The following is a 13,865-nucleotide window of genomic DNA, read 5'->3' on the forward strand; positions in this document are numbered from 1 at the left end:
TACAAAATATATTTATATATTATATATTTACAGAATGTAAATTTTATATATTTATATATTTATATCTTTTATATTTTTACTGTATTTTTATCATTATTACCATTTTTCATAAAAGTGAAATAATTTATTTTTCTGTTACTTACCTTTTTTCACTTAATAATACTTCTCAGGGATCCTGGCATATCAGTCCGTACAGATTTATATCATTGTTTTTTAGGGCTGAGAGTATTTCATAGTATGAATAACGCTATTTATTTAACCACTCAACTGCACTGTACATTTAAGTTTCCAGTTTTTCACTCTCATAAAGTACTTCAGTAAACATTTTTGTACATATATCTTTGGGCATTTTTGATGCTATTTCTTTAAGCTCATTAATGGAAATGGAATCAGAGTCAAAGTTAATAAGTATTTAAAATTTTGATAGTTCCTGCCCTGCAAAAAAAAATGATATATTAGATTGTCTATTTGTTGTTAGTTTTTAGGAACTCTTTATATATGTATAATTTTTTGTATGAAGGGATGTAGTTTTGGATATAAACTATTTGTTGTTTTGTATATATTACATATTGTTCCCAGTCTAGCACTTTCCCTTTAATTTGATGATGTCTTTTGTTGTGTAGATATTTTGTACTTTATGCATTATAGTACATTGTTGAATGATATCATCTTTGTCCTTATTCTGGTTTCAGTGTGGAAGCTTCTAATATTTTGTCATCATATAAATTGTTTACTATTTCTGATAAGTAGCCCTTATTAAATCTAGGACATTTCTTTCTTTTCTAGCCTGTCCATGCTTTTTAAATTATTATTATTTTAAATTTTATTTAAAAAAATTAGTCATGGTTATTGAATTTTTGTGCATATTTTGAGAGGACCATGGAATTATAGAGTTTTCCCCTTTTATTCGGTTGGAATAGTATGTGTTTAGTGAAGAGATCTCCTGGTACTATCTTTATATTCCTGGAATAAACTCTGTTCACAAATATTAAATAATGTGTGTTGGATTAAAATTACCAATATTTGTTTTTTCTCTGTTTTCACAGGGGATAATAACCTATATTTTGCTTTTGTGGGCTATTGTTGTTTTAGCATCTGGGTTATTCTGGCCTCCTAAAATGAGATAGAAAGTAAACAGGAAAGATGTTAGGGTTCAAAGCTGATGGCCAACAAAAAATTCTTGAGATGTCTTTGGTACAAAATGGTGGTTTTATTAAAGCACAGAGACAGGACCTGGGCAGAAAGATCTGCGTTGGAGTTGTGAGGGGTGGCAATTATATACCTTCAAGTTGAGAGGGGAGGTTAGTGTTAGTCTCTAAGGAATTTTGGAAGCAAGGCTTCCAGGATCTTGAGGGGGCTAGCTATTGTTAGGAAGAGGTCATTTATTACTGTCCAATAAAACCTTGGTCATGAGATCCTTCAGATCTGTATCAATGGGTCATAAACTTGGTGATGATTGCTAATAAATCCCTTGGGGGATTTAGAGATAAGGAAATTTCCAGAGAATTTTTATATATTTAAGTGGCTTACAGGATCCTGGAGGTTCAGGCAAAGATTGCCTTTTGCCCTTAGCAAAGTTCCTAGAGGAATGTCACTCTGCCTGTTTCAAGGACTTATCAATGGACTATAAGGTGTAAGGAAATTTCATTTTTCTTCTGCCTTTGTTTACCACATCAGAAAGGCTTTCTGTAGCTTGTACTGTTAGAACCATTTATGAAAGCAAAGCATCATCTTTATTTAAGGTCTGGCAGAACTAACTCATAACATTTTCTGAGCCTTGTTAAGGAGATTATTTCTGACTACTTTTTCTGTTTCTCTTCTGTCAATTTTTAGACACATAATGTATATATATGTATACATGTATATATACATATATATATATCTTAAGTCAAAAGCATTCAGAGCACCAGATTCAGCAATTTGTGTGGTGATGTTTTGGCCAATTCTGCCTTTAACAGTATAATCTTTGTAGGAGCTATTATTTTCTTTCTTTTTATTTTTTATTCTTTTTATTGTGGTATAATAAATATAAAAATTGACATTTTAACCATTTTAAGTATAAAATTCAGTGACACTAGTTACATTCACACTGTTGTGCAATAACCACTGCTACATATTTCTGACATTTTTCAGCATCCCAAATAAGCTCTCTACTCATTAAGCAATAACTCCCTATTTTCTCTACCCCTCAGCACGTGGTAACCTCTAATCTACTTTTTGTCTCTATGAATTTGCCTATTTTAGGTATTTTATGTAAGAGAAATCATAAGTATTTGTCCTTTTGTGTCTAGTTTATTTCACTTAGCATAATGTTTTCAAGGTTCATCCATATAGAAGCATGTATCAGACCTTGATTATTTTCTGGGGATCAATAGAAAATTCATACATACACACCACATTTTGTTTGTTCATTCATCTGTTGTTGGTTACTTGGCTTTTTTGCACCTTTGGACTATTGTGCTTAATGCAGCTGTGAACATTCTTGTGCAAGTGTCTGTTTGAATCCCTGATTTCAATTCTTTGGACATACACATGGAAGTAGAAATATTGGGTCATATACTACTTCTGTGTTTAACCTTTTGAGGAAACACCAAACTCTTTTCTATTCTGTTGTTTTTAATGCTATTATAAATGGAATTGTTTTCTTAATTTCACTAGATCTGTTGTTTTATATCCTGCTTTTTTAAAAAAAATGAACATATAATGTATTATTTGTTTAGGCGTACAGGTCTGTCATTAGGGGCTATTATTTTCATATTGAAAATGCTCATTGTACTCTTGGGGAAGGGACATACTTTAAATGACTACATTTTAAGAGATGGAGTCTTGCTGGTGACACCCGGAGCTGTGAAGAACAGCTAGTACCCCAATTACAGCCATACTGCTTCATTATTAGAGGATTAGGTATGAAGTTTAGAAAAACACTGTACACTTCAGTTCTTTCTATTCTTAGAGAGAAATACTTTTCTAGTTTCCTTTTATAGCTTCCATGCATTTGAATTTCAAAGGGAGGAATGTTGAATGGTGTAAGTAAGCCTCTGGTGCTGAGCACTTAAAAAAAGCATGGACAGACTGCCTTCCTGAGGTAGTCTGGGAAAAGGGCACGTTTGAGAACCCCCAAATCATTTCATTAAAGCACGTTTTAGGAGGCTCATTCTAGCTCTGCTGTTAGCACTTCACCATATTTGTGTTTGCAGCACTCATAAAGGCAAATTAATAAGGATTAAAATTCAGTCGACCTTGAATTTTGTCTGCATATGATTTTCACCAGAAACAAAAATGAGCCTCTGTGGAGGCTAGTGGAGTTATGGAAGCCAGAAAACGAGGAGTTACATGCTTCTCCCTCTTTCTCAATTTTTCTCACTTCTAATTGGTCATTAATTCCTATGGCTTTGACTTTTTAAATATCACCTTAATTTAATTTTCACCTTTTTCTATCCCCATCACTAACGTACACTTAAACTTTCTCTCTCTTGGTTTACTGTAAATGGCCACCTATTGGATTTCTTTGTTTTTACCTTGTCTTCCTCCAGCCTATCTTTCATACACTTCTCAGTGAGCTTCTTGTGTGAAATTGATTAATATCACTCTATCTGTAAATGTGTCTTCACATCCATTGCCTGTGGCTTAAAAGCCAGGTTCCTCAACATGGCATACCAGGCCCTTTAAGATCTGAGGCTTGATTACCACCAGCCTCCTCCTCTGATGTATTTAAACCCTAATTATAATTTTCTGAATGCAGCATGCTGGGGCTTTTCATTACATTTGCCTGGAATGCATCACCTCATCCCACTTGTCTGACATCATCCTTTAAAATTCATGTTAACTATTGTCTTTTGGGGGAGGCTTCTCTAACTTAACCTCCCCCTTCTGGATTTATTCTACCACCCACATTCTCCTACAGTAGGGATGAAATATCTTTTCTCTGTGCTGCCAAAGGACTGTGTTTTTCTGGCTTATTGCTCTATTGTCTCTCTGTATTGTACTTTTTAGCTTAACTATCTTTTTTTTCTGCCAAATGTTTCCTAGAGGCCAAGGGCTACTATTAATTTCCTTTCTAAGTAGAGTATTTAGTAAAGAACCTGTAAATACTTCTTTAAACAAACGAACAAACACACTTTTTTTTTTTTAAAGTAGGCTTCATGCTGGGCATGAAGACCAAGGAGGGACTTGAACTGAATGACCCTGAGATCAAGACAAGACCTGAGATCAAGACATGACCTGAGATCAAGAGTCATATGCTTAACCAACTGAGCCACCCAGGCACCTCTTAAAATTTTTTGGTTATTTTAAAATAAATTCACACCTAACATAAAAGTCAAATATAGCAAAAAAAAAAAATATTACTGTATACTATTATTCCAGATTCTCCAAAGGTAACATTTTACCATATTTGCTTTATCACCTTTTCTATGTTATATAAATATATATGCACACACACATTTATATATTTATATATATAAATATATAAAAAAGACTTTACAGATGTGTTCTTTATGATTTAATATAGGATCAATATTTGTAAATATTCCAAGCATTCTTAAGTTATATTTCCCATCAACAGAGTATAATGTTAAATATATGTACATATCCATAATCTATGAATTTTGTTGAGTCTTTTTTTTTCCTTTTGTCCACCTGATTTTTTTTGTACTGAGAAAGGTATCTTATAGTCTTTTATTGTTAGTATATTTCTATCTGTATTTCCTTACTTTACATATAGATTTGCCTTATAAAAGTGCTTGTAGTTTCATTTGGGGGCATTTCTTAAACTATTACCTTTGTTCTGAATTGCAGCCCTCAGCATTAAGAATTTTCCCTGTATGTTCTTTGGCACACATTCTATGATGTCTGATATCAGGATTACTATCTCTGTTTTCTTATTTCCTAAACTCTGCCACCCAGATTATGTTTTTTGAGAATTTGAATTAATGAACACAGAATTAATTAGATAGTATAGGACACAGGAGCTGTTAAATCTTGTAGAGTGGAGGCCACAGTGTCAAGAAAACTGAAGGTATGGAGGAACAGAAACCAAGATACTGAGAGAGGCAACTGAAATGTGAACAGCACTGAACAAAGAGAAGTGGAGATGGTGTCTTTGGAGGGATGACAGAATGAGACATGAAAAAAGATCCAAAGACACTAAGCAGTTTCTGATGACTGTCCAGTTCTTAGGACACCATCTTGAATAACTTCCAAAGATATTCAACATATCTTTCTATCATTATAATAAATTTCCTTTATCCTTGAGCTGTTTTTGGTATGATTTTCTGTTTCTTACAGCAAATTAACCTTTAAGATCAATCAATTAATTAATGAGTGTCTTGAATATAGTAGGCTTTAAAAGATATTTATTGTCCTGGTGTTATTATGCAGATACACTATGATGTGGGACTATTAACAGTGGGAGGGTATTCATAGAAGTGCCTTGAGGTGATTGAACGGTATAAAATTATTAAATCTATTTTAAGAATTTTGGATCTATAAGGAGCCTATAAGGAATATCTAGCCAAATTCTTTAATTTCACAGAAGAGGCTAAGGGAAAATGATTTGCTCCATTGAAATTAGAACTGTGGTCTCCTGATAACTACTCTAGTTTTCTTTTCTTTCTTTCTTTCTTTTTTTTTTTTAAAGATTATTTATTTATTTATTTGAGAGAGAGAGAGAGAGAGAGAGAGAGAGAATGAGAGAAACAGAGAGAGCACAATCAGGGCAGAGGGAGAAGGACAAGTAGACTCCCTGTTGAGCAGGGAGCCTGATGCGAGACTCTGTCCTAGGACCCTGGGATCATGACCTGGGCTGAAAGCAGACTCCAACTGACTGAGCCACCCAGGCATCCCATTCTTATTTTCATTTGGTTACTTGTATTGGGTTGAATAGTGCCTCCTCACCTGTACCCCATTCATGACCACCTGGAACCTCAGAATGTAACCTTATTTGGACTAGCATTTCTGTGTACTTAGGTAATCAAGTTAAGATGAGTCATAGTGAATGAAGGTGGGCTCTAATCTGACAAGACTGGTGTCCTTATAAGAAGGAAAAACAGAGACACAGAGACACATGGGGAGAATTCTGTGTGGTGACAGAGACAAAATTTGGATTGATGCAGCTGTAATCCAAGGAATGCCAAGGATTGACGGCTACCACCCGAAACTAAAAAGAGGCAAGGAAGGTTTCTCCCCTCCAAGTTTCAGAGGCGCATGGCCCTACTAACACTCTGATTTTGGACTTCAAGTCTCTAGAACCATGAGACAATGAATTTCTATTATTTTAAGCCCCAACCACTTTATAGTATTTTATTATGATAGCCTTAGGCAACTGAAATACTACCCCATATGATTTCTTTTAGTATAAAGAAATTCTTCTCTGGATATTTTTCAGAAAGTTATATTCTTTATAATTGAAGGAAATAATTTTTCCTGTTGAATACATTAATCTTTTTTTATTCTTCTGTGTGCTTAGCTATACTATTGTGTCACCTGGGAAGTTACCATATTGTTATATCCTAGGATTTTCAAAGAAGTATGTCAGTGAAAAAATTTGCTTTTCTCTTTAGAGATAATTAATGGTGGTAGGTATATGAAATATGTTTGTGTATCTTATGGATTTTTCTGTTATACAGATATCCTGAAGTATTCTACTCTTGCTTTCAGATTGCTGAAGCTAAAGGAGATGTTTAACTCTAAGTTTGGATCCATTCCCAAGTTTTATGTTCGAGCACCAGGAAGAGTCAACATAATAGGTATTGCTAAAGTTCCTTCTCTTATTTTTTTCTTCCTTTGGTAAGATCTAAATTTTTATTAATATACTTTTTTTCTTAACTTTTCTCAAGAGAATTGAAAAAATAGAGTATTTCTATTAGAGTATTGGTATACTTCTATAGAGTATTGCTCTATAATACTTCTATAGAGTATTGCTATAAGAGATATAGCAAGTTAAACTTTTGCATAAAGAACACACTATATTTTCATCATTCCTAATCCATGTGATTAATGTTAATTTTGTCCATCTGTTTTAAAAAATGTATTGAAACTTCATTGTTAATATTGTTTTCATGAGAGATGAGAAGATTTTTTGTGCTGCAGGTTAAATTTTTAGATTGTGGAGAATAATCTTGATGGTTTTACATTTACTCATTGGATTAGAAGAATACTGGGAAGCCCTTTTAAAAGTGTGGTGACCCGGAGGGGGCATCTGGGTGGCTCTGTCGTTAAGCGTCTGCCTTTGGCTCAGGTCATGATCCCAGGGTCCTGGGATCGAGCCTAAACGGCAGGCTCCCTGCTCAGCGGGGAGTCTGCTTCTCCCTCTCCCCCTGCTTGTGTTCCCTCTCTCAGTGTCTCTCTCTGTCAAATAAATAAATAAAATCTAAAAAAAAAAAAAAAGAAAAGAAAAGTGTGGTAACCTGAAGAATGAATAGGTTGTATTAAGAGAAAATGGCATGGGAAACTGAGGAAAAACCAGGAGTCAAGGAGAATTAAAAAGAAAACTTTCTATAATGGAAAATATAAACTTACAAAAAAGTCTTTGGAATAATATAATGAACTACCATATACCCAATATCTAGGTTCAATTATTATCGACTTAGGTGACTTATTTTATTTTGAAGCAAATAATGGGGGATTTTTAAAAAAATGGTTAAATGAGGGAGGGAGGGGGAATGGAGTAAAGCCAGGGGAGAGAGAGGGATTATAGATAACTGAGAAGAGAAGAACTGATGGAGCAGATTTCCCGAGAAGGCTAGAAAGGTGGTATCTAGGGCATCAGAAGAGGACACTTTGACTCTTTTAACAGCCAGCAAGGAAAAAAAATGGTGCAGGTTCATGTAGGTAACTGTGTAACTTTCTACTTGGGAACCACTGTTTTATATTACTGTCTTTTTTGAAGGAGGTGAGAAAGACAGCTTTGAAAACCACTTCTCCCTCTGTCATTGTCAATCCATAAAAAAAAAAAACAACAAAAAACCCTTTTTATCAATTCATTTAAAGGACACATCAATATATAAAGAAAAGACTTGCTACCTGTAATAATATGTAAAATAATAATTATTTAAAAACACAATTATAATTATGCAGTTGAATTGTCTTCCATTCATATTGTGTTTCTTAGCTGGGCAGTGTTTGTCATAGGAACAATCAGGCATGAAAACCTGTCCTGGGGAAATATAGATGAGCTTGCTTTTTGTGCTTATTTCTTTCTCAAATTGTTATTTTGTATTTAAATCTTATGAATAACAACTTTGAGTTTAAATAACAACTTGGAGAAAATATTATGGTACGATAGGAAATAAAATTCCTGCTGATGATTAGAGCTATGTCTAACACACTCAGCACAATTTATCAATGCCATCTAATTTGTTAGACATTTATTTAGGCCACAAATATAAATAAAGTGAAGTCCTCAACTGAATGGGTGTGTTGGCTTAATAAGGAAGAGAGTGAAATTCACATAATGTTAATATAAGGCAGTGTGTGAAAGGCTTCAATTGTTCATACTTAACAAGGTAATATGAAAGAGCAACAAAGGAGATATTACTTTTCAGATACTTCATATAACTAGTCACAAAACAAAATATTTGAAGATGATCACTATGAATTAGAAAGTAGAAAAAACTTGTGAAGGTTTAAAGAAATCTAAAAATTAACGGAAACTAATTAATATACTTATTCTAGCAGAAGTTTCTGGCTCGGATGTCGGGGAGAATAAGAAAACTGAATCATTTCCTGTGCATAGTATTTTTATTTTCTGTTAAAACCTTGGCTTGTTTTTCCTGTATATCAACCTGATTGAGATTCTCTTGTGTCATATGCTAGCAATATTAAAAATTCTTTCTCTTTTTCTCTAGGAGAACATATAGATTATTGTGGATATTCTGTTCTTCCTATGGCTGTAGAACAAGATATGCTAATAGCTGTGGAACCTGTGAAAACACAAACTCTTCAACTAGCCAATACAAATCCCTTATACCCGTGAGTATTTAGGATTGCTACTGTGTATAATGGTGTGTGTGTGTGTGTGTGTGTGTGTGTATTCTTATCCAAATGAACTCTTTAGAAGCAATCAAATTTGTAATAAATCATTGATTTTATTTAAAATCTGTATCTAACTTCCAAAATAGTCTAAGGCTGCTCTTTAATATTTGTTCCTTTTTTTTTTTTCATTTGCTCATTCATTTAAGAAGCATTTCCCATTTTAGATCCTGGGCTGTACAAAAATGAAAATAACTGTCCTTGTCCAGAAGGTATTTATCACCTGTTTAGGTAGCTGTCTTCAGCAAAGTCAGTGGTGGTGCTTTTCTTATGTTACTAGGGCACCCTCTAATTCTCTTGTCATAACATCTTACCATGCTATATTACAATTACCTCCTTACTTGCCTATATTCCCCCAGTAGATCATAAACTCTGTACATTCAGGACCTATAGCCTCTCCAGTGCTGTGAGGCTTGGTGTCAAACTTCAAGTTTGGTGCTTTATCAAATTAAGGGCATACTTTTTTGTTTCCTGTTGTTTTTGAATTCTTAGTTTGCCAAGATTAAAAGACTAAAGGAAATTTGTTAATCTATTAATTGAATTTTATTAAATGTCTATTCAATATTGAAGAACAGTTTTAAAAAAATATGAATTACACTGATGGATTTTCTAATGTTGAGCTGTTTTTGCTTTCCTGGGATGAGTCCTACTTGCTTATAATATAGTATGATGGACTTGATTTGCTAATTACAAAAGAAGATTTGGGCATATGATTGGCACCTTTTATTTTCGGCTTATTGTTCATTGGCTAGTTTGCCTGCAGTAATGTTTATTCATTCAGAAAATATTTTTTGCATGCCTTTATTTTAATAAGGCACAATATGAGGCTGTGTCTGGCTTCTACATTAAAACCTTTCAGGAAACTTTACATTGTCTCAAACACAATTTTGTGTCATTATTTGTAAACATTTAAGACTGACTACGTAACAATTTGTCATATTGATTTATTCAAATTCACTTAACCATTCCCACCATCATGAATATATGGTTTCAGTTTCATTTTTTCACAAATGCAGAGCCTGAGACAGACTTGAATGAAGGTAGAGTATTTGGGATATGATCCTGGGTGTGGTACTGAAACAACATGGAGAATGATTCAGGGAACCAGAGAGGAATTACTAAGGTAGGTAGTCCCTGCTGTACGTAAGGGGCTTCATTCTACCAGGACTTCTAGGAGGTATGCAGCATGCCTCCCAGAATTGTCCACATGTTGTGTAGCATTCATTGCATGGAGATACTATACTTTATTTACTCACCATTGATGGGCATTTAGATCATTTCTAGCTTCTGGCTATTATGGATAGTGCTGTTGTGCATATTTATAGACAAATCTGTGTGTGGACCTGTATTTCATTTTTCTTGTCGATATCTAGGACTATTTGGTTTATCTTTTTAAGAACTTGCCTGACTATTTTCCAGAGTGTTTGTACCATTTTTTTATTCCTATCACCAGTGTATGAGAGTTCCATTTGCTCTACATTTTTGCTAACATGTCTTTTTAAATTTTAGCCACTCTCATAAATATGTACTAGTACCAAATGGTGTTTTTTTATTTTAATTTCTTTAACTAATGATGTTGAACATCTTTTCATGTACTTGTCACATAGATATCTTCTTTGTTGAAGAGCTTGTTCAAATCTTTTGCTCATTTTTAGGCAGAATTTTCACCTTCTACTATTGACTTATAAGATTATCTTTTATGATGTAGATACAAGTCCTTTGTCAGATTAATTTTTTTAAAAAGAATTTATTTATTTATTTGACAGGTAGAGATCACAAGTGGGCAGAGAGGCAGACAGAGAGAGAGGGGGAAGCAGGCTCCCCGCCGAGCAGAGAGCCCGATGCGGGGCTCGATCCCAAGACCCTGGGACCATGACCTGAGCCGAAGGCAAAGGCTTCAACCCACTGAGCCACCCAGGCGCCCCCAGATTAATTTTTTGCATACATTTTCATCTAGTCTGTGCCTTGGGTTTTCATTTTTTACCATGCCTTTTGAAGAATAATTTTTAATTTTGATCAAGTGCAATTTATTGATTTTTTTTCATGGTATATAGTTTTTCTTTTTTTTCAAGATATAGTTTATTTATTTGATATAGAGAGCTCGAGAGAGAGAGCACCAGTGGAGGGAGAGGGAGAAGGCTCCCTGCTCAGTTCAGCCCATGAGCTTCACCAGAGCTGAAGGCAGATGCTTAACAAACTGAGCCACCCAGGTACCCCTCATGGTTTATAGTTTTTGACTTTTTAGGAAACCTTTGCCAAAACCAAGGCACTGAAAGTTTTTGTAGTGTTTTCTTCTAGAAATTTTATAATTTTAACACTTAAATTTAGGTCTCTGATCCAGTTTGATTTAATTTTTATATGTGGCATGAGATGAAGGTTGAGGTTTATTTTTTTGCTCATAGCCATCCAATTGTGTCCTATCATTTGTTGGAAAGATCTTTTCCCATTGAATTATCTTGACAAACTTTGTTGAAAACCAGGTAGCAATAAATATATGGGTCTATTTCTGGGCTCTATTCTGTTTATTGAGAGTTTTATTTGTTTATCTTTTAAAATAAGATTTATTTCTTTATTAGAGAGTGAGAGCACATGCATGAGCAGCAGGAGGGGCAGAGGGAGAGGGAGAGGAAGAATCTCTCAAGCAGACTTAACACTGAGTATGGAGCTCCACTCAGGGCTCAATGTCATGACTTCGAGATCATGACCTGAACTGAAATCAAGAGTGAGACGCTTAATCAACTGAACCACCCAGGCACCCCATGTATTTATTTTTATGCCAATATCACACTATCTGAAAACCATAGCTTTTTAAAAATTTTTTACTCTTTTTATTTGAGTATAGTTGATATACAATGTCACATTAGTTTTAGGTGTACAACATAGTGATTCAGCTTCCCTATACCTTATGTTATGCTCACAAGTGTGGCTACCATCTGTCCCCATACAAGGCTGTTACAATATCATTGACTGTATACCCTATGCTGTGCCTTTTATTCCAGTGACTTATTCATTCCATAACTGGAAACTTGTATCTCCCACTCTCCTTCACCCATCTTGCCCATCCCCCCATTCCCTTCCTTCTGGCATCAGTTTATTCTCTGTATTTATAGATCTGATTCTGCTTTTTGTTTGTTTGTTTATTCATTTGTTCTGTTTTTTAGATCCCACATAAAAGTGAAATCATATGGTATTTGTCTTTCTCCGTCTGACTTATTTCATTTATCATAATACTTTCTATGTCCATCCATGTTGTGACACATGGCAAGATCTCATCTGTTTTATTGCTGAGTCATATTCTATTGTATATATACTACATTTTCCTTATCTATTGATCTATCTGTGGACTCTTAGGTCACTTCCATATCTTGACTATTGTAAACAGTGCTGTGATAAACATAGGGGTACATATATCTTTTTAATTAGTGTTTTCATTTTCTTTGAGTAAACACCTATTAGTGGAATTACTGCATTGTATGATGTTTCTGTGTTTAATTTTTTTTTTAAGATTTTATTTATTTATTTGCGAGAGAATGAGTGAGAGAGAGCATGAGAGAGGAGAAGGTCAGAGGGAGAAGCAGACTCCTCAAGGAGCTGGGAGCCCGATGCGGGACTCGATCCTGGAAGTCCGGGATCATGACCTGAGCCGAAGGCAGTCGCTCAACCAACTGAGCCACCCAGGCGCCCCTCTGTGTTTAATTTTTTGAGGAACTTCCATACTGTTTTCCCCAGTGGCTGTACCAATTTATCTTCCCACCAACAATGCATGAAATTTCCTTTTTTTCCACATCCCCACCTTTTGATTCTAGCCATTCTTACAGGTATGAGGTGATATATCATTGTGGTTTTGATTTGCATTTCCCTGATGATTAGTGATGTCGATCATCTTTTCATGTGTCTGTTAGCCATCTGTATGTCTATTCGGATCATCTCCCCATTTTTTAATTGGATTGTTTGGGTTTTTTGGGTATTGAGTCATATAATTTCTTTATATATTTTGAATATTAACCCTTTATCAGATATATCATTTGCAAATATCTTCCCCCATTCAGTGGGTTGCCTTTTTGTTTTGTTGATGGTTTCCTTTGCTTTTTATTTTGATGTAGTCCCAATAGTTTATTTTTGTTTTCATTTCCCTTGTCTGAGGAGACCTATCTAGAAAAATGTTGCTACTGCTGATGTCAGAAAAATTACTGCCTCTCTTCTCTTACGGATTTTATGGTTTCAGATCCACATTTAGGTTTTTAATCCATTTTGAGTTTATTTTTGTGCATGGTGTTAGAAGTGGTCCAGTTTCATTCTTTTGCATTTAGTTATCCAATTTTCCCAGCACGATTCATTGAGACACTGTGTTTTTCCCATGGTATATTCTTGCCTCCTTTGTCATAGAGTAAATGACAATATATGTGTGGGTTTAATTCCAGGATCTCTACTCCATTCCATTATCTATGTGTCTGTTTTTGTGGCTAGTACCATACTGTTTTGATTATTGCAGATTTGTAATATATCTTGAAATCTGGAATTGTGATACCTCCAGCTTTGTTTTTCTTTCTCAAGATTGCTTTGGGTAATTGGGATCTTTTTTGGTTCCATAAAAATTTTAGGATTATTTGTTCTAGTTCTGTGAAAAATGCTTTTGGTGTTTTGATAGGGTTTGCATTGAGTTTGTAGATTCCTTTGGATAGTGTGGAGATTTATCAGTATTAATTCCTCCAATGCATGAGCATAGGATATTTTTCCATATGTTTGTATTGTCTTCAGTTTCTTTCATCAGTGGTTTATAGTTCAGAGTACAGGTCTTTCACCTCCCTGGTTAAGTTATTCTTTTCAGTGCAATT

General features: G+C 34.5%; 1 protein-coding gene across 5 annotated transcripts in view; it reads left to right on the forward strand.

The window, feature by feature from the left end:
* GALK2 (galactokinase 2) overlaps positions 1–13,865 on the forward strand; it is a 113,597-nt gene that overhangs the window by 9,537 nt on the left and 90,195 nt on the right. For 3 of the 5 annotated variants that reach the window (XM_047738839.1, XM_047738837.1, XM_047738841.1), the window contains exons 2-3: positions 6,658–6,746; positions 8,847–8,970. In XM_047738839.1, the coding sequence (XP_047594795.1) occupies positions 6,658–6,746; positions 8,847–8,970 (213 nt within the window). Of the gene's footprint in view, positions 1–2,984; positions 3,025–6,626; positions 6,747–8,846; positions 8,971–13,865 lie in introns of all 5 variants that reach the window. The other 2 variants (XM_047738840.1, XM_047738842.1) reach the window with 2 other exon arrangements.

This window comes from Lutra lutra, chromosome 7 (genome assembly GCF_902655055.1).
Source record: "Lutra lutra chromosome 7, mLutLut1.2, whole genome shotgun sequence".
NCBI lineage: Eukaryota > Metazoa > Chordata > Mammalia > Carnivora > Mustelidae > Lutra > Lutra lutra.